Raw genomic sequence first — 21,632 nt, 5'->3', positions numbered from 1 at the left:
TCGGGTCACCGTGACCTTGACCTAGTGACCTCAAAATCAATAGGGGTCATCTGCGAGTCATGATCAATGTACCTATGAAGTTTCATGATCCCAGCGCCAAGCGTTCTTGAGTTATCATCCGGAAACCACTTGGTGGACGGACCGACCGACCGACAGACCTACCGACCGACCCACATGTGCAAAGCAATATACCCCCTCTTCTTCGAAGGGGGGCATAATTATAAGATAAAGCAAAGAGAGTTTATAAGGCGAATATTGCTATCTTTATATATAAACAAAAGAAAAATAACTCTGGAAAGTCTGGCACTATTTGGCTGGTTATTGAACATAGCTACCAATTTATGTAAACAAACATTTAAAGAATTCAATGAAACCTGCAAAACCTAGTGACCGGAAAAAAGTGACTCTTGCCCTTACCGACCTCCATCAGCCAAGCCTGCTCCCATAATAGGTGCATAGATATCAAACCAGAAATATCAAACCAGAAGGAGTAGCAAATTCATCTGCAGGAATTCCAGCATTAAGTCATTCCCATTATTAAAACTATATTACTGTGAGCTATACAAGATATGTTTTCATATGAATAAATTTGGATGAAACCAAACACACACGTTCTCCCTCTCACCATATAGTATGAGATCTTTCAGTGAGGTACTCTCCAGTGCGACCTTGGCAACTCTTGGTGCATGCACCTTGCGCAGTTTGAGTCGTTCCTCTTCTATCTTGTCGAGTCGCCCCGTGTGCTTCATCTCGAGTTGCCGTAGCGCCGTGGAGAACGCACTGTGAGACTTGTTCAGCCTGTCCTTGATCTGGGACGAGATACTCTTAGCCAGTCTGAAAGGATGAGATACTCTTAGCCAGTCTGAAAGGATGAGATACTCTTAGCCAGTCTGAAAGTACAAGGTACTCTTAGCCAGTCTGAAAGGACGAGATATTCTTAGCCGGTCTGAAAGTACGAGTTACTCTTAGCCAGTCTAAAAGGACGAGATATTCTTAGCCGGTCTGAAAGTACGAGATACTCTTAGCCAGTCTGAAAGTAGGAGATACTCTTAGCCAGTCTGAAAGGACGAGATATTCTTAGCCAGTCTGAAATTACGAGATATTCTTAGCCAGTCTGAAAGTAGGAGATACTCATGGCCAGTCTGAAAGGACGAGATATTCTTAGCCAGTCTGAAATTACGAGATATTCTTAGCCAGTCTGAAAGTAGGAGATACTCTTAGCCAGTCTGAAAGGACGAGATATTCTTAGCCAGTCTGAAAGGACGAGATATTCTTAGCCAGTCTGAAAGTAGGATATACTCTTAGCCAGTCTGAAAGTACGAGATAGTTTTAGCCAGTCAGAAAGGACCAGATACTCTTAGCCAGTCTGAAAGTATAAGATACTCTTAGCCAGTCTGAAAGTATGAGATACTCTTAGCCAGTCTGAAAGGATGAGATACTCTTAGCCAGTCTGAAAGGATGAGATACTCTTAGCCAGTCTGAAAGGATGAGATACTCTTAGCCAGTCTGAAAGGATGAGATATTCTTAGCCAGTCTGAAAGTACGATATACTCTTAGCCAGTCTGAAAGTACGAGATAGTCTTAGCCAGTCTGAAAGGACCAGATACTCTTAGCCAGTCTGAAAGTATTAGATACTCTTAGGCAGTCTGAAAGGATGAGATACTCTTAGCCAGTCTGAAAGTATTTGATACTCTTAGCCAGTCTTAAAGTAGGAGATACTCTTAGCCACTCTGAAAGGATGAGATACTCTTAGCCAGTCTGAAAGTATGAGATACTCATAGCCAGTCTGAAAGGACGAGATATTCTTAGCCAGTATGAAAGGACGAGATACTCTTAGCCAGTCTGAAAGGACGAGATACTCTTAGCCAGTCTGAAAGTATGAGATACTCTTAGCCAGTCTGAAAGGATGAGATACTCTTAGCCAGTCTGAAAGGACGAGATACTCTTAGCCAGTCTGAAAGGATGAGATACTCTTAGCCAGTCTGAAAGGATGAGATACTCTTAGCCAGTCTGAAAGGACGAGATACACTTAACCAGTCTGAATTCGGGCATGTTAGGAAAACTTTTAGGTAGGAGATTCCAGGAAGTTTTGTGAGTTGAAAATAACTGGGTTTAAGGACAATTGATTTGTTCATCTGCAATGAGGGTTTTGAGAAAAGCTCTGTGAATCTGTGATTTGAGATCTGATAAAAACTCTGTAAAACAACACTCTGAAACATGGGGTTTCATAAAAACTCTGCAAATCTGAAATGTGCTGTTGGAGAGAAACATTGTTACTCTAAAATTTGAATTTTTAGGAAAACTTTGTCACTCTGAAGTGTGGGTTTTGAGGAAAAATTTGATACTTTGAAGTGTGGGTTTTAAAGAAAACTTTGTCTGAGTATTGGTTTGGGTGAAAACATTGTTACTCTGAAGTGTGGGCTTGGAGGAAAACTCTGCATAATGTGCAACATATAATTTAGAGTTAAACAGTTGTTTTCTTAGTTTTTGTGTCATTTTAAAGTATTTATCATAAACATAATTAATTTCATCCTTCCTGTATTCAACTGATGTAAAAGTATAACAATCTTGAAGGATATAGCACTCGGACACACTACCATGATGATAAAATCACAGCATACTGGCGCACAAAACTGAGCCACAGTATGGGAAACTGGGCTAAATGCATGCGCATAAAGTGTGATACCAGCGTAGCCTATGCAATTAATACAGACTATTCTGATATGACACAAGTTTTGTGAAATTTTGCATTTAAAGGAAGTATCTTGTTAACAAAACTAAAGTCTATGTGGAAAGTGTCCTTCCTGTGAAGCATCAATGTGCAGTTGAACGGGCTAACCAGGGAGGACACTTTCTCATAGACTTGATGTTTGTTAAGCAGATACTTGGACACGTGGATTATGCCCAGTTTTCTAAGAGCACAACTCAGATCAATTATGCATCATATATGATTATGAAAGTGTTTAAAATGATTCCAAATGGTCTGTTTGGTTTGTACACATATATTAATGGATTCTGTAATTCTATAACAAGTCTATTATAGACCAATAGTGGCTATAAACCTCCCTCTACATACCTGGCTGCACTGAGACTGGCAAGCATCTCCATGGCAACCTTCTTCTTCCATTCGTCATCAATCCTGGGACTCTCTCGCCATGGCATGCCCTGCACTAGCTGCCAACACAGAGTATAGGATTAGAGCCATAGTCAATAGTATAGGATGTAACCATTAGAGCCATAGTCAATAGTATAGGATGTAACCATTAGAGCCATAGTCAATAGTATAGGATGTAACCATTAGAGCCATAGTCAATAGTATAGGATGTAACCATTAGAGCCATAGTCAATAGTATAGGATGAAACCATTAGAGCCATAGTCAATAGTATAGGATGTAACCATTAGAGCCATAGTCAATAGTATAGGATGTAACCATTAAAGCCATAGTCAATAGTATAGGATGTAACCATTAGAGCCATAGTCAATAGTATAGGATGAAACCATTAGAGCCATAGTCAATAGTATAGGATGTAACCATTAGAGCCATAGTCAATAGTATAGGATGTAACCATTAGAGCCATAGTCAATAGTATAGGATGTAACCATTAGAGCCATAGTCAATAGTACAGGATGTAACCATTAGAGCCATAGTCAATAGTACAGGATGTAACCATTAGAGCCATAGTCAATAGTATAGGATGTAACCATTAGAGCCATAGTCAATAGTATAGGATGTAACCATTAGAGCCATAGTCAATAGTATAGGATGTGACCATTAGAGCCATAGTCAATAGTATAGGATGTAACCATTAGAGCCATAGTCAATAGTATAGGATGTAACCATTAGAGCCATAGTCAATAGTATAGGATGTAACCATTAGAGCCATCGTCAATAGTATAGGATGTAACCATTAGAGCCATAGTCAATAGTATAGGATGTAACCATTAGAGCCATAGTCAATAGTATAGGATGTAACCATTAGAGCCATAGTCAATAGTACAGGATGTAACCATTAGAGCCATCGTCAATAGTATAGGATGTAACCATTAGAGCCATCGTCAATAGTATAGGATGTAACCATTAGAGCCATAGTCAATAGTATAGGATGTAACCATTAGAGCCATCGTCAATAGTATAGGATGTAACCATTAGAGCCATAGTCAATAGTATAGGATGTAACCATTAGAGCCATAGTCAATAGTATAGGATGTAACCATTAGAGCCATAGTCCATAGTATAGGATGTAACCATTAGAGCCATAGTCAATAGTATAGGATGTAACCATTAGAGCCATAGTCAATAGTATAGGATGTAACCATTAGAGCCATAGTCAATAGTATAGGATGTAACCATTAGAGCCATAGTCAATAGTATAGGATGTAACCATTAGAGCCATAGTCAATAGTATAGGATGTAACCATTAGAGCCATAGTCAATAGTATAGGATGTAACCATTAGAGCCATAGTCAACAATACAAAGAGGAACTTTGCACAAAGTCCTTTGTAATGGAATTCTGCATATCCCCCAACCCACTCCAAAAAAAACAAGAGCTGTGTTTGTGAAGCACAATGCCCCCTACTGTGCCGTGTTGAAGCCATATATTTGACCTTTGACCTTGAAGAATGACCTTGACCTTTCACTACTCAAAATGTGAAGCTCCATGAGATACACATGCATGCCAAATATCAAGTTTCTATCTTCAATATTGCAAAAGTTATTACAAAAGTTTAACCAAGGTTAAAGTTTTGGGACAGACACACACAATGACAGACAGACAGACAGGCAAAAAACAATATACCTCCGATCATTTGATCCGGGGGCATAAAAAACAATAAATAAAACAAATACATGACATAATACAAATAATAAATAAATTATGTCAAAAAATTAAGATATTGCATCTTGTTCAAAATTGTTCATGTGTGTGCAACAGCTGATGATGAGTAAATCTAGTATTCATTATTAATATATTCCTTTCATACTAAGTGAATTCTAAAATAAACCATATCAAATTCATTACATCATTTTTTACAAATAAAATATATTTCAGTGAAACTATTATGTTTTTTAATGCCCCTTTAAAAGGCTTTAAATATTTGCTTTAAATTGATTCATCACTCAAGTTATATAATACCTCATCGAACTAGCATGTTATAAAAGGTATATGAATTTGATTTGTGTGTCTTTGAATGAGCCAGATATGGCAAAACCAGGCTACAAGCAGGTGCAGGTTAGCCTTTGCTGTCTGCAACACTTTGTGCTTTTATTGAATTTGTATTTGAAGACAAGAAACCGTCGGAGACGGGTGATGCTCCCCAAAGGTTTTTTTGTCACAATATTGCACTATATATTCAGATAAAAGGAAACGTCTTGAGGGGCATAACTTGGACAAAATAATACGATGGATGGTTTAGCAACTTAAAAATTTCAAAGGGCCATAACAGTGCTCCAGATAACATGCGTAAAGGCGTAAAAACAAATTAAATTTCTTAAATAACGATTTAGATTTCAAATCTTTGCGTAAAGTTATGCATTGAAAAAATAAAACACGAAATCGAAATTTTCGAACGTGCGTAAAACTTCCAGTAGCAAATTATGTATGGTAAACATTTCATCCCGGTTCTGGCTCGTCTAGGCGCTCAATTAAAACTACAACTGTAAATCAACGTCACTCAAGCGTTTGTTGTGAAGAAGAGCCACACCTAAGAACGGTCGAAAGGCCAAACGGTCTCGATTCTGTTCTCCTAGATTTGCAGGCGATTCATTACTGTTTATTGTACCTTTTTAATTACACTTATCGTAATTTTTATACACAAGTAATATACTGTATACCTATTAAAATGCCATTAAAATTAAATGTTAAATATAGTTTTTGATATGACTTTACGGCGACCAAAAGGCCATTATGACCTATATAAAGCCGAAGTGTAGAGTGACCGTTTTACAGAAATGGCCAACTGAAGCGGTGTATTGAAGCATGGAAGGCAAAAAAGCCATTACAGTGTCAAAAGTCCTCGCTGCATGCATTTTTTTAAATTAGATTCAAATACCCAAAGGATGGGTTCGTCAATGATCGATGAACTTATAAGCTCTTGCGTAAATGACTGCGAATCTAAAGCACTCAAAATTATTTGGAAATATATTGTTAAGAATTAATTTTATAAATAGAGGGGTAAAATAAGAATTAATTTTTAAAATAGGGAGTAAATAAGAATTTGACCAAATTTTTATCTGGAGCTCTGGGCCATAACTCTCTAAATAAACCATCTAACAAGAACTCACAAATAACATGCGCATCTCCTCAAGGTAGTTAAGCTTCCCATAAAGCTTCATTGAATTCCAGTAAGTAGTTGGGGAGAAATAGCTCTGACAAGAATTGCACTATATGTACAGTAAATGGAAAATTTCAAAGGGCCATAACTCTGTGAAAAATCATCAGACCAGAACCGGCTGATAATATGCACATCTCCTCTTGGTAGTGAAGCTTCCCATAAAGTTTAATTGAATTCCGTTCATTAATTGCTGAGAAATAGCCCGGACGAAAATTGTGCACGGACGGACGGACACACGCACGGACAGACGAAGCGGCGACTATATGCTCCCCCTAAAAATTTTGGGGGAGCATAAAAACAAACAGTCAAAGCAGAAAGTGTTGTCCCTGATTAGCATTTGCAGACTGCACAGGCTAATCTGGGACAACACTTTAAATACCTGCATTAAGCCCTGTTTTCCCAAAGACCAGCTTGAACTATTCCAGATTTCAAAATAATTACTCAATCATATCAGTATTTAAACAAAACTGCATCATTACAAATATTCAATTAAAGTATAAATGGCAAAATTTTTGCTTACAAAGCCCACAATAAACAGATTTGAATACTTATACCAACACATAGAGTGAAGATGATCAGAAATTGATGGTAAATAATTTCAGCACAACATACAGCATAGGGGATGCAATAAAATATTGAGCTGTATGTAGAAAAGCTGTCATGAGGCTCTTCATAATGAAAGGAGTTTAAAGCAAACAGATTGGTAAAGCCCAGACACAAACTGTTTGACTACAGACATCCAGCAAACCCTGCCATCTCAGCTTAAAAGGGCATAATAGACATGTAATGCATGATATATCATGCATAATCATTGCAAACAGTAGACTCAGTGAAGAATGTTTGAAGTCTGTCACTCTGCACAGCTTAACCCTTTGCATGCTGGGAAATTTGTCGTCTGCTAAAATGTTGTCTGCTAAATTTCTAAAATTAGCATTTTCTTGGATTTTTTTCAAAGAATACTATCAGAATAGCAAACAGTTTGGATCCTGATGAGACGCCACATTCTGTGGCGTCTCATCTGGATCCAAACTGTTTGCACAGGCCTTCAAAATTCGGTTGCCGCACTGAAAGAGTTAACCCTTTACTACTTAGATACACACCTGTGTAGTACCTCAGAAAATTAATTTTAATTAAAGACTTTTCTTACAAGATGCAATTTTTAAAGGCTTCATTTCCAACCCTTAGATACTGATGAGCAGCAAATAGCATAAAACCTGAACAGACTGCGAGCTTCTGGCAGGCTGTTCTGGTTGTATGCTGTTTGCACATAGCCATTTTCACTTTGCTTCTGAGTGGGAAAGGGTAAAACAGAGAAGACAATTTCTGCTTTTATTTATTTTGTTCTTCTCAAGGAAGTCTCTTCCCACCAGAAATCCACTTTTAGCAGAAAGTGTTGTTCCTGATAAGCCTGCGCTGACTTCAGAGGCTAGTCAGGGACAACACTTGATTCACATGCTTTAACTCTTTCAGTGCTGGAACCGAATTTTGAAGGCCTTTGCAAACAGTTTGGATCCAGATGAGACGCCACAAAATGTGGCGTCTCATCAGGATCCAAACTGTTTGCTATTCTGATAGCATTCTTTGAAAATTTTTGAAGAAAATGCTAATTTTATAAAATTAGCAGACAACATTTTTGCAGACGACAAATTACCCAGCATGCAAAGGGTTAAGCCCCATTTTCCTAGACTTAGGCTCATATTGTTTGAAAAAGAATGCATCTCAGACTACAGCTTGGGGCAATCTTGTCATTCAGACTACAGCTTGGGGCAATCTTGGCATCTCAGACTACAGCTTGGGGCAATCTTGGCATTCTTATAATTATAATCATGTGATGCTTACATGTTTTCACACAAAAAATATATAGCTTGACCTACACCTACTTTTAGCAGATAAATGTATTAAAGTGAGATTATACGATTTTTTATATGTGTTAAATTGTAATATGTTTAAAAAATATGTTACAACAACACAAAATAGGCAAGAAAAAGTATACATTGAAGACAAATTTCATAAAATGCAGCAACGACAAATTAGCGCCCTGAGCTGATTGTGAAGAAGATATTTCGTACATATTTTCCTACAATAACCGAAGCATTCGTCTTTTTTGTTAGTGTTCGTGTGTCGTTTGCATAGATATCGTTGCAGGAATTTAAAATGAACCGTTAAACTAAATTTAGATTCACATCGTAAATGCATGATTTACATGCAGGCGAATTTCACTGTACAAACATTTTTGATTTCAGGATTAAATATCTGGTTTATTTCGCATTTTTCGACACATGTTCTTCTTAACTTTTATTGTAATTTATATTGAAATATATGTTTAATAAGTTTTTTACACATTTTATATAAATTAATAAATATTTGACAAAATCCTATAATCTCGCTTTAAGGGTGCATATTTTTGCATCAAAGTTTATACTATGCCCTTTGACAATCACAAACATTATATAGTCATTGTAACAGAGTCTTTAAGGCTCAATAATGCCCTGTATTACTGACAAGGTCATTGAACTGACCTCAAACGCGAACAAAATCCTGATATCAACTGATATCAATGATTTACCAATTGAAGTGTGAAAACTTTGTTTACATTTGTTCATACACAAAGAATGCTAAGGCTGAAAGATGCTTATACACAAGGATTACCTTCCGTAGTTTCCTACGAAACGAACCATCACACACCGTTTCCAGAAATATTTCCAGCCTATATGCCGTCATAATCATCTAATACAAAGCAAAACCCACCATTAGCTACGCAAGATCATCAGTATCAAGATGTAGACTTAACATAAGTAATGTCCTGCAAATCATAGGCAAGGATTTCTGCTTCTGTTCTCACGTGTCGGAATTGGAAACTGAATTTTCAAAAGCAAAATTCAGGTAATTTTAACAATTCAAAGAAGAAAACTTCAAAATCCTAATAACATTTAAAGAAAATATGTAACAAAATATATATATAAATTGATGGTAATTTCCTAAAAGATAAATGCATTTTTGCAAATATACTACATGCAAAATGAAACTTCATATAATTTTAATATATATCATATCTGTTTGTTTTTTTCAACCAATTTGAGAACTTTCAGAACAAATCCTTATTGTAGCTCAAAGGTTTGTTTTCCCACAAAGGAATTAAAAAGGCTTGAAGCCAAGCAAGGTGATGAGTACCTGCAAGATATAGACTTCATGAAAATAAGCGATGACATAGCCAGTGCCGATGTGGGTATGATAAACTTTTAGAAAAACTAAAACCTTTTATTGTTAATGTCCAATGGAAACCAACACTATAAATGTTGATGAATAAAAATGTTAAGATATATACAAAGCCATCAGGTCATTTACGTACTAGATTGAATACCCATGAATACAGTACATGTATCAGATTTTTTTTGTCATCTTTGTATACAACTAATAAGGAACTTTGAAAACATGATAAATACAAATTTTTATTATTTGAGGTATTTATTTAAATACTTGTGCTATCCTATCCCAAACAAAGTATACGTGTAAGACAACTAAGAACACAATTTCAGCACCTCCATACAAATGCAACTTATTGAGAGTAGGTTTTCTATTTAAATTAATAGTGACCTTGACCTTGATTCAACTGGTCCTAAATGCAATCTCAAGCAAGGTCTGCATGCATTTAAGTTATAAAGTTACAAAAATTTTGAAAAATGTCCCCAAACAAAAATTAAAATATTGATAGGAAATTGGTTTTCTATTTTTAGAAACAGTGACCCTGATATTGACCCGACCAGTCCCAAATGGAATCGCAAGCTAGGTATATATGTAGGCTACTTTCACATGAAATTCTCATTCTAGGCATTAAGCATAAACTTTTTTTCTTTTTAGCAACTGTGACTTTGAACTTAACCCACTGGCCCAAAATTAACTCCCATTCTAGGTCTTTATATAAACAAACTCATTGTCAAAAACCCTAATACTTACTGGAAGCCATTTATTTATTGTAGCAGTGACCTTGACCTGAATCAACTCAAATGCAATCTCAACCTTGTTCATTGTGTAATCTTCATACACACAAATTTTAGTACAATATGAGTCGTGTTCTGAGAAAACTGGGAATAATGCATGTGAGTAAAGTGTCATCCCAGATTAGCCTGTGCAGTCCGCACAGGCTAATCAGGGACAACACTTTCCGCTTTTATGGTATTTTTTGTTTCAAGAAAGTCCCTCCTTACCGAAAATCAAGTTTAAGCAGAAAGTGTCGTCCCTGAATAGCCTGTGCAGACTGCACAGGCTAATCTGGGACGACACTTTACGCACATGCATTATGCCCAGTTTTCTCAGAACGTGACTCATATCTTCATTAAAACTCATAGGTCTCTGTGGTGTAGTGGACATGTTGTTTGCCTAGCTACGAGGAGGTCACTGGTTCTATCCCCACTGAGAAAGTGTTCGCTAGATCTTCCCCATAGACACAAAGTACTGGTTCTAGTTGCAGGAAACAGACTCGAGAACATTTTTAATAAGCCTAAGCCTTTCTATGCAATCGAGCTTAAATAAATAGTTTAAAAATAAAAACTCATAGTTATTGATAGCATGTCATTTTATATTTTAAGTAACTGTTACCTTTACCCAACAAAACCAAAATACAATACCAAATATCCATGAAAGCTTTCTATAATCTAAGTTAAATCAAGATTTGTCCATGCCAACAAAACTTGTATGCCTGAAATCACTTGTAAGCTGTGTTTCTATTTAAGTAACTTTGACCTTTACCTTAACCTGACAGGCCCAAAATGCATTCTCAAGCTAGGTCTTTATGTAATCTATATACAACAACACTATAGCCAAGCTATTAAAGTCCCCTACTGGTGAAACTCCACCATTTTCAGCAATTTTTCTCGTCTATTTGTTGCCATAGTAATTCTTGATGTAGGAACAAAATGAAATGACGTGCATTATCTCCATATTACAATCTGTCCATGTTTCAAGTTTCATGAAAAAATATGAAGTACTTTTAAAGTTATCGCAGGATCCAGAAAAGTGTGGCAGACTCACAGACACATGTCAGAGCCCAAACCTTTAGTCCCCTCCGGTTTCACCTTTCACCGGTAGGGCACTAATAAACATTTTAAAGCCATATCTCCATCCCTACTAAATTTACTGCATAGAAACTTTTTTTTCTATTTTGAATACAGTTACGATGACATTGACCAGACAAGCCCTAAATAAAACCCCATGCATGCTGGATATTCACAACTTCCATTCAGATCTTTGACTCAAACTGAAGTTATGAACCAGAAACTACATGCCAGCCCACATGTCCACTTGCCCACTATACCCCAATCTAATAACAAGAATTTTTAATTTCAGAAAACTTAGTTACAATGAGTCACTGATGAGATGAACTTCAGACAGTTTGAATAGTCAAAAACCATAAATGGATGAAGAAATGTATCTGTGTTTTTTATCATTTCACATACAGGCAGTGGCAGTGCCTTGTTTCAAAAGCGTAAAACATTTCTGTAAGTCACCTTGGAGATCCATCCATACTGGGTAGCCTAATAACATGTTGAACATCGTTCATCATTAGAAAATATGGTCAGGAGGCAAGAAAAATACACGCCATAGCTGCAAATATGTGTTAAATCTAAGCTTTAAGCAATAATCATGCGGATAATTAACCAAGAAAAACAAGAAACCGTCAGAGACGGGTGATGCTCCCCAAAGGTTTTTTTTGTCACAATATTGCACTATATATTAAGATAAAAGGAAACGTCTAGTAGTTGGGGGGACAAGAATTGCACTTTATGTACAGTTAATGGAAAATTTCAAAGGGCCATAACTCTGTGAACAATCATTCGACCAGAACCCGCTGATATGCACATCTCCTCTTGGTAGTGAAGCTTCCCATAAAGTTTCATTGAATTCCGGTCATTAGTTGCTGAGAAATAGCCCGGACAAAAATTGTGCACGGACAGAAGGACACACGGACAGACGAAGCGGCGACTATATGCTCCCCCCAAAAATATTTTGGGGGAGCATAAAAAGGAGAATAACTGCCAAATAATCAATGTAGCAAAAGTACAACAACACTAAACTCATGCGCTTGAGTGCAAAACTATTGCGCAACAACATGGCTGACACACAATCACATGGTCATACCTGCTTCATTCTTTGAAGGAGTAAATGTATGAATGTAGAGCTGGAACGGACTGTAATCTCAACTTGGTAGGCAGCATTGAGAATCTGAAATCAGGCGGACATGCGACATGCATAAATACACAGAGAAACAAGAGTGGTAACAAATGGTGCTTATTAAATACCCAACTACTTGTTGGTATGACAGGGCTTTGATCATCAAGTTCTGTATTTTGACTTTTGCCCTACCAGTGCGACTGTGACCTTCAATGTTGCCAAATGATTATTTATGGCAACATAGCATATCATATACAATATATGTGCCAAATTATTATTATTTTTTTTAAAGAAAACATTTATTGTTCTCCTACGCTGAGAACATATTTTGCATGTATATTCCTTGAAAGCAAACAAATAGCGCCCATATCTGTCAACGCACATTGAAAAGTTAGAGCTTGGACAAGCCCTATTTTGTCATATACCTCACATACATGTAGTATGTTGATCTTTAAAGAACAAGTGTGCATTATGTAAGCAGCAATTTCTCTTGTTATGGGGAATTGTTTCATTAAAAACCTTCAATGCATTGTAGCATAATCTAAGAGTGGAAAGGAATTTCAATAGTTTAATCTTTAACCTTTCACCTTTTGAATACATTGAACATCCTAGTTTAGAGCATGGGACATTTCCTGGCACACCATCTGGTCAAGTGTAATCATGTTAAATCCTTAAATGACAAAGTTATGGAGCAAAGAACCTTTTATCCTTGAAATATTACCTTGAACTTGTCCTTTAACAAGCATGAGTCCTTGAATGTACTAGGGAATAGTTATTTGCAGTTATATGAAAATTAATTTGTACTTTTTGCGACTCGAATCGTCAGTTTGACTATAGCAGGAAATACTAAAGACACATTGATATAGATCTAAATCAAAAAGTAGGGGTATAATAGGTATGATTTCTGGGTATATGTAAAAAAAAACTTGTTAGGTCAGTGATGAATAAAGAAAAGTTTACTTAGAAAGGCTTAGAAAATCTTAGAAAAGTTGTTGAGGACATTAATAAATGGACAGGTTGCAGAGGGCTGCATATTTGCCTTCACCTTTCTGAGATGGGTAGGCAGGGGGAAGGGGGTTAGAAACATAAAGAATGAAAATCATGCAACAATAATAATGCAATGATGTTTTTCAATCTTAACTCATATTGTATAACTGTTCAAAACAGTTGCCAAACCCTTGGCTGACCCCACTTGTTTGATATTTATCTTTGTGCTTATACATATACACAATGAAACACTAGATAGTGTCTGTCCAGTTTATGACATTTGACCCAGTCACCTTGGCATACATGTGGCTTGGCTTGGATAAATGTAGAGGAAACAAATTTAGGGGACTAAGGAGAAATGCTCCTCCCTAAGTTTTTTCAGTCAACTAGTGTAAGAGGAGCATTTTGGCATACAATCGGAACAAATAAATATGTTTCTAAGGCCAATATACAATGTACATGTATTAAGAATTTACTTCTAGTGGCAAAAATGTATTATAAAAACTAATTAAACCGCATTTCATGGCAAAATATATTCCAATTGAAAATCCTGGATATTGTTTAAAGTTCAAAACGGCATTTTTAAAAAGCTATTTATCGTTTGTTTATGAAATTTTACAAATGTATACTTATTTATTGCTTTAAAATATGAGTCGTGTTCTGAGAAAACTAGGCATAATGCATTTGCGTAAAGTGTCGTCCCAGATTAGCCTGTGCAATCCACAAAGATTAATCAGGGAAAACACTTTCCGCTTTTATGACATTTTTCGTTTAAATGAAGTCTCTTCTTAGCAAAAATCCAATTAAGGCAGAAAATGTCGTCTCTGATTAGCCTGTGCGGACTGCACGGGCTAATTTGGGGCGACACTTTACACACATGCATTATGCCCAGAGCTACAGATAAAGTGCATATTTGTGTAAATACCCAATGTAAAATTGCAAATTACGCAAAGAAAAATAAAACTCTGCGTACTGAAACCCAATTGAAATTGCCGATTACGCATATCGTATATTTCCTCTGCGTAACGAGTAAATATCTCCCAGAAATACCCGGATTCTTTCCGCTTCGTCCAAGTGCTTTCAGTATAACCTTAAGGACAATAATATGTATGGAAGAAAGCGTTTATGTTACTACGTGTTTTTGTTGTGAAAATGTCGAAACCGCGAGGCATCCTATCCCAGGCACAAAACAAAAATCAATTTTAAGTTATTAAACTGCTAGCAACACAATATCAGAAGCGGAAAATATAGTGAAACTAATTCTTGACGATATTGTGTCGGAGGCAAGCGCTGACAGTGCTTACATTGTAAGAAAACTGGTGGAAAAAATCGTAGAACTTTTTTTTTTAATCAAGACTATATTATGGATACATCTACATAATTACACAAGATCTCTGAAACTAATCAATTAAGTGAGGAACTTCAACCAGCTCATTCAGGTAAGCATTTGAGAAGACAATGAAAATACCCAATTTTAATACAAAATACCTAATTGTCAATGAAAGTAGTGGGTACCGACTTTTTTGTACCCAATTGAAAATGGAAATACCCAATTGAACTCAAAAGTAGTGGGTATTTACCCAATTACTCAGAAAAGTTATCTGGAGCTCTGATTATGCCCAAATTTCTCAGAACGCGACACATATATACATTGGTTTAATTGCAGCAATTTAAAAACAATTTAGTCCAGTGCCTGACTACAAATACTCTTATAATACTTTTCCCTGAAGTGTTCAAATGACAAAATGTTTGAAAATACTGGAAATGCTGAAACCTTTCACAAATTAATATATAGCACTGATTGATGAAAATGAAAATATCAAACAACATTAAAGTGGTTTCTATGAACCACCAGTACATTTTCCCAAAGAAGTATTGAGTTCATGTACCCAGTGTAAAGAAAATGCATAATAATTACAAGCCTTCTTAATAATGCTGAATCTGTCTCTTCTCAGAAATTTGTTGATAATCTAATTGATAAAAAATAATAATTTAAATACTGTTTCATATTCCACAAAGTATAACATAATCACTATAAGACTGGAAATATTGGTAAGTTAAAAAAAGAGAAAACAAGAAATGTGTTTGTCAGAAACACTATGTCCCCTTCTGCGCCGCTTTGACTTTTTTTTTCTTTTTTTTTGACCTTTGACCTTGAAGGATGACCTTGACCTTCCACCACTCAAAATGTGCAGCTCCATGAGATACACATGCATGCCAAATATGAAGTTGCTATCTTCAATATTGCAAAAGTTATGGCAAATGTTAAAGTTTGACCAAACCAACAGACCAACGTACAGACCAACAGACAGGGCAAAAGCAATATGTCCCCCCGCTATAGTGCTGGGGGACATAAAAAACTTTGAAGAAAAAATGCTTCTACTTTTTTCTAGCTATCATAAAGATAGCTTTATTTACATTTTCAATTGCCCACACTATATGATTACTGAGGATTTTAACCGCAACTACTTAGAGATTAGAGACAAAACATGTTACAATGAACACTTATTCACACTGATTCACACGCACATTAGTAGCAATTATCAAGTGCCAAAACAATCCAAACAATTTCCTTAATATTATTAAATATAGATACAAAGTATTTGCTGATTAAGCATTGATGATGCAAAATAAAACAAGACTATTGCCAAGCAATAAAAGTCCCCTACCAGCTCCACCATTGTCAGAAATTCCACCATTATCAGAATATTTTTTTTATTTGTTGCCATAGCAACCAGAATTTTTGACGTAGGAACAAAATTAAATGACGTGCATAATGTCCATATTGCCATCTATCCATGTTTCAAGTTTCATGAAAAAATATTCAGAACTTTTAAAGTTATCGCAGGATTCAGCAAAAAACACCATTTCAGCAGTATTTCTAGTCTATTTGTTGCTGTAGCAACCAGAAATTTTGACGTAGGAACAAAATGAAATGACGTGCATTATGTCCATATTGCCATCTATCCATGTTTCAAGTTTCATGAAAAAATATTCATAACTTTTAAAGTTATCGCAGGATCCAGAAAAAACACCATTTTCAGCAGTATTTCTAGTGTATTTGTTGCAATAGCAACCACAATTTTTGACGTAGGAAAAATAAGTCCCCTCTGATGAAACTGGTAGGGGACTAACAAGCTCATGACAATTCATTTCAGCACAAAGAGGCATTCATCAACAGCAATCAGATAACCATTATAATGACTTTAAATCTTGTATCAATAGTAATTTTAACCCATTTATGTCTGGTGGACTCTCCCATCCTTTTAAATTGGATCAATTAATTTCAAAATTAGGGATGTCTAGTAAATTTATTTCTATATTTAGAATATTTCTTACAGAAATTCCTTTAAGCAAACAGCGCAGACCCTGATGAGACGCTGATTGCAAAGGCCTTTTTTCTAGACGCTAGGCATTAATGGGTTTAAATGTATATTTTCCATTATAATGTATGTGTTAATATTTACAAACCAAGACAGATTCAGCATTTTTTAGAAAAGGTGTTACTCATGCATGAACATCAGACATTAATGAAGCCTGTTCTGGGAAAACTGGGCTTAATGCATGTGCAAAAAGTGTTGTGCTAGATTTACCAGTGCAGTTTGAACACTCTCTAATTTAGAAGAGACCAACTTTAAATAGAAAATTTCCTAAAAGCAACATATGTAAATCCAGATTCGCCTTTGAAGTCCGCACATTTTCTGCCTAACTGGATTTTTGTTTTGAAGAGAAAACTTAGACCTTTAAGCGAAAAATTTCAAAAACAGCTGAAAGAGTTGTCCTGATGTTTAGCCAGTGTGGACTGCACTGGCTAATATGCACATGCATTAAACCTTTGCATGCTGGGAAATTTGTCGTCTGCTAAAATGTCGTCTGCAGAATTTCTAAAATTAGCATTTTCTTTGATTTTTTTTAAAGAATACTATCAGAATAGCAAACAGTTTGGATCCTGATGAGACGCCACGTTCTGTGGCGTCTCATCTGGATCCAAACTGTTTGCAAAGGCCTTTAAAATCCGGTTCCCGCACTGTAAGTGTTAAACCCCTTATTCCAAGTATTCCACTTAATGGAATATAAAACGTGAAGTATGAGACCAAGAAATACTCATTGCTACATCAACATAAATAATGCCATAACAAAATTACATTAATCAAACAATCATGAATAGGTATATCAAATTATTATATAAGATGTGACATTAATTGAAGTCCTATCCAAAAAACATTCACATCAAGAACATCTCTAAACTAAAAGCAACATTAAAAGGGAAACAAACATTAAATCATTGCACTTTGTGTTGAGAACAGCATATGTTACCTAGCTGAAGAAACAAGAAACCGTCGGAGACGGGTGATGCTCCCCAAAGTTTTTTTTTGTCACAATATTGCACTATATATTCAGAGAAAAGGAAACGTCTTGAGGCGGATAACTTTGGACAAAATAATACGATGAATGGTTTAGCAACTTAAAAATTTCAAAGGGCCATAACTCTCTAAATAAATTATCTAACCAGAACCCACAAATAACATGCGCATCTCCTCAAGGTAGTTAAGCTTCCCATAAAGCTTCATTGAATTCCATTCAGTAGTTGGGGAGAAATAGCCTGGACAAGAATTGCACTATATGTACAGTATATAGAAAAATTCAAAGGGCCATAACTCTGTGAATAATCATCCTACCATTACCGGCTGATAATATGCACATCTCCTCTTGGTAGTGAAGCTCCCATAAAGTTTCATTGAATTCTGGTCATTAGTTGCTGAGAAATAGCCCGGACAAGAATTGCACTATATGTACAGTTAATGGAAAATTTCAAAGGGCCATTACTCTGTGAAAAATCATCCGACGAGAACCCACTGATAATATGCCCATCTCCTCTTGGTAGTGAAGCTTCCTATAAAGTTTCATAGAATTCCGGTCATTAGTTGCTGAGAAATAGCCCGGACAAGAATTACACTATATGTACAATGGAAAATTTCAAAGGGCCATAACTCTGTGAAAAATCATCCGACCAGAACCCGCTGATAATATGCACATCTTCTCTTGGTAGTGAAGCTTCCCATAAAGTTTCATTGAATTCCGGTCATTAGTTGCTGAGAAATAGCCCGGACAAGAATTGCACTATATGTACAGTTTGTCACGTAATTACGTATCGTTCGTGGATAACACACAGTAACAAACAAAGTTCATTTCTGTTTTCATCGAGATTTATTTCTGTTAAATAATTTCTAACACAACGCTTCTAATGTTCATGAAGTACAATTTTACAGCGCTGCGGCCAATTGGCCGCCACGTCAAGAAAGCGTGACTGCTCTACTCGATTGTCAAACTAGGACTCCAGAATTCCTTCTTACAACAAAGCAAAGCATTTCATTCCAAGGTACATGAACAAAAAATTTAGATATTTCCTATCTCATTCTTGGTTGGTTAACTGTTCTCTTCCCCCGATATTCTAAACCCACACCTTTGAATAACCCTTGTTGACTTCCCCCGATATTCTAGACCCACCCCTTCGAATAACCCTTGTTGATTGGATGTATGCTCATGCATCTATCACACGTCACAGCAGAAGAGTGCAATACACAATTATCACTTTGTGAACAGGAGACCTCATTTCATTAGCATACTTGATCATACAAACAAATGCTCTCTATGGACAACCCACATTAGTAGTGTGAAACCTAACACTCCTATAATCAATTACGTAAACCCCGATACCCATAAGATACACACTCAATCCGAACTTGCATTTGTTATGTACATTGGGAAATTGGATATTTCAATTATTTAAATTTCATTATATACCATATCTAAATTGGGGCTTGTTATGTACGAGCCGAATTGTTAATCGAGGACTAAAGACAAATCAACATATGTTCCCGATAAATGAACTACATTGGAGAAATGAAACCATACTTCCATAATCAATTTTTCAAACTTCATTACATACCCCATCCAAAGACATCTGTTATGTTAATTCCTAAATACCCACAACATACAGCTACTTTACAAGATGAACTCTCAAATAGTTTGATCACTTTAAACTTTTAACTTCTGTTTACGTATAAGATAGAAATATTGATGTAAATAACCTTTCAACATTTTCTTACATATCAGTAATTATAACATTTACTCATTAATTACTCAAACATATTATTAAAATATTTCCCTATTATTAAATCTATCTGTACTTAAATTTCTATCATAAGAATAAACAATATGGTTATGTGTCACAAGTTAATGGAAAATTTCAAAGGGCCATAACTCTGTGAAAAATCATCCGACCAGAACCCGCTGATAATATGCACATCTCCTCTTGGTAGTGAAGCTTCCCATAAAGTTTCATTGAATTCGGGTCATTAGTTGCTGAGAAATAGCCTGGACAAAAATTGTGCAGGGACGGACGGACGGACACATGGAAACACGGACAGACAAAGCGGCGACTATATGCTCCCCCAAAAAAATTTTTTGGGGGAGCATAATAAATGCTTCATGAAAAGTATGTTAGGCATCAACAATATGTCAAAGAAACCACAAAACAACTGAGAAATTTAGTCAGAGAATGGTCTAAATGTAGATTCTAAAACTGAATGCATTATATCTATTGTATCCTTAAACGTTGAAGTAGAGCCATAGACCCTTAAAGGGCCCATCAACCACATTGATCAAAAAAGAAAAGTTCTAAAATACCGTATTTTTTACAATTATTAGTTTATATTGATTAAAATATCACGACTGGTATATTACATTACTTGAAAAAAGTTGTTAAGTTTTCATATTTTTAGTATATTCGGTAATACAATTTTATTGAGTATGTCTTCCAGGTAACTACCAGTTAACTATAAATAACGCGAGTAGATTGATCCTCATCGTCACGTGGATTGCAAATTGTGCATGTGTAGTGAATTGTATATATTTTATATATATTATAAAATTATCAATCTACTTGCGTTATTTATTATAGTGTGTATATCGTTATGTCACCTATGATGCACTTTATATTTCACGTAGCAAAATTTTGTTACCGAATATACTGAAAATATGAAAACTTAAAAACTTTTTTCAAGTAATGAAATATATCAGTCGTGATATTTTAATCAATATAAACTAATAATTGTAAAAAATTACGGTATTTTAGAACTTTTCTTCATCAATCTGGTTGAAGGTCCCTTTAAATACCAGATTTTACAGTATCTACAATGGACACCTGATGACTGTCATTAATTGGCACAAACAGTAGGAAAACTAAATGCTATTTTAGGGTAACAAGAATGTTGATAGCAATATCATATGTACAGGCAAAAAGATAGTAACTCAATATAAGATGCAGAAAATGACTTGTCCGTTTTGATCTTAATAAATATTTACATGAAGCAATCCTAATAACTTATTTGACTTTGGGTTATATTTCAAGTTAATGGAATGAACTGTTATGAACAAATAAAATGATACACTCCATGCTTAAATGAGTCTTATGCCATATGAAGCCAGTACTGCTCCAAACCAGCCTGCGCAATCAGCAGTCATGTCTGGAGCCAAGCTTTTCGCAGAACAGCTATACAAACTTTGTGGTCTCATTATCAGACAGGGTAGCTCCTGACCTAACATGACAAGTCTGGAGCTACGCAGGTTGCATATGGCTATAGAGCCATTGCACATGAAAAGGCACCAATGAAGAAATCAGTGCTTCCTAACCTGTTTGAGAGCTTCTGTGGTGGAGTGGCTGTCGGGATGTTCTTGTTCTACACGCTCTAGACTCTCCAGACATCGTGTCAGCGTACCTGGAATAGTCAGCATGCCTCTTTTAATACTATCTGGCCTTTTTTTAACCTTTTGAGCGGAATAAGTACCTGATTTGAAATTGGGCACTGCTCATATATATTTTTTGTCACATCATGTAATAAATAATTGTAGCTTTAATATAAACTGCATATTAGAAAGAAAGAAGGCTTCAAAAGAAAGAATAGAATTTGCTGTGAACATAATGAATTCTTAATTATATTATACTGAATTTAAATTTTGCATTTTGAAAAAGTTTATTATGCCACTTTTGAAAACATTACATGATCATTAATATAACCAACATGCAGGTTTTTTAAGCAAACTTGAGACCTACATATGAATTCAGCTTTTTTTTTCTGTGAT

At 35.7% G+C, this 21,632-nt stretch overlaps 1 protein-coding gene across 3 annotated transcripts in view; it reads right to left on the bottom strand.

The window, feature by feature from the left end:
- Positions 1-21,632, bottom strand: part of LOC127846741 (dual serine/threonine and tyrosine protein kinase-like) — a 51,631-nt gene that overhangs the window by 9,621 nt on the left and 20,378 nt on the right. Inside the window, exons 5-8 of one of the 3 annotated variants that reach the window (XM_052378235.1) lie at positions 21,183-21,268; positions 12,468-12,551; positions 3,077-3,174; positions 626-834 (exon numbers count right to left, since the gene is read on the bottom strand). In XM_052378235.1, the coding sequence (XP_052234195.1) occupies positions 626-834; positions 3,077-3,174; positions 12,468-12,551; positions 21,183-21,268 (477 nt within the window). Of the gene's footprint in view, positions 1-625; positions 835-3,076; positions 3,175-8,981; positions 9,060-12,467; positions 12,552-21,182; positions 21,269-21,632 lie in introns of all 3 variants that reach the window. The other 2 variants (XM_052378236.1, XM_052378237.1) reach the window with 2 other exon arrangements.

The sequence above is a fragment of the Dreissena polymorpha genome, chromosome 9 (genome assembly GCF_020536995.1).
Source record: "Dreissena polymorpha isolate Duluth1 chromosome 9, UMN_Dpol_1.0, whole genome shotgun sequence".
Lineage (NCBI taxonomy): Eukaryota > Metazoa > Mollusca > Bivalvia > Myida > Dreissenidae > Dreissena > Dreissena polymorpha.
Note: the sequence above shows the minus strand (reverse complement) of the source record. Positions and strands in the feature narration are given on the sequence as shown.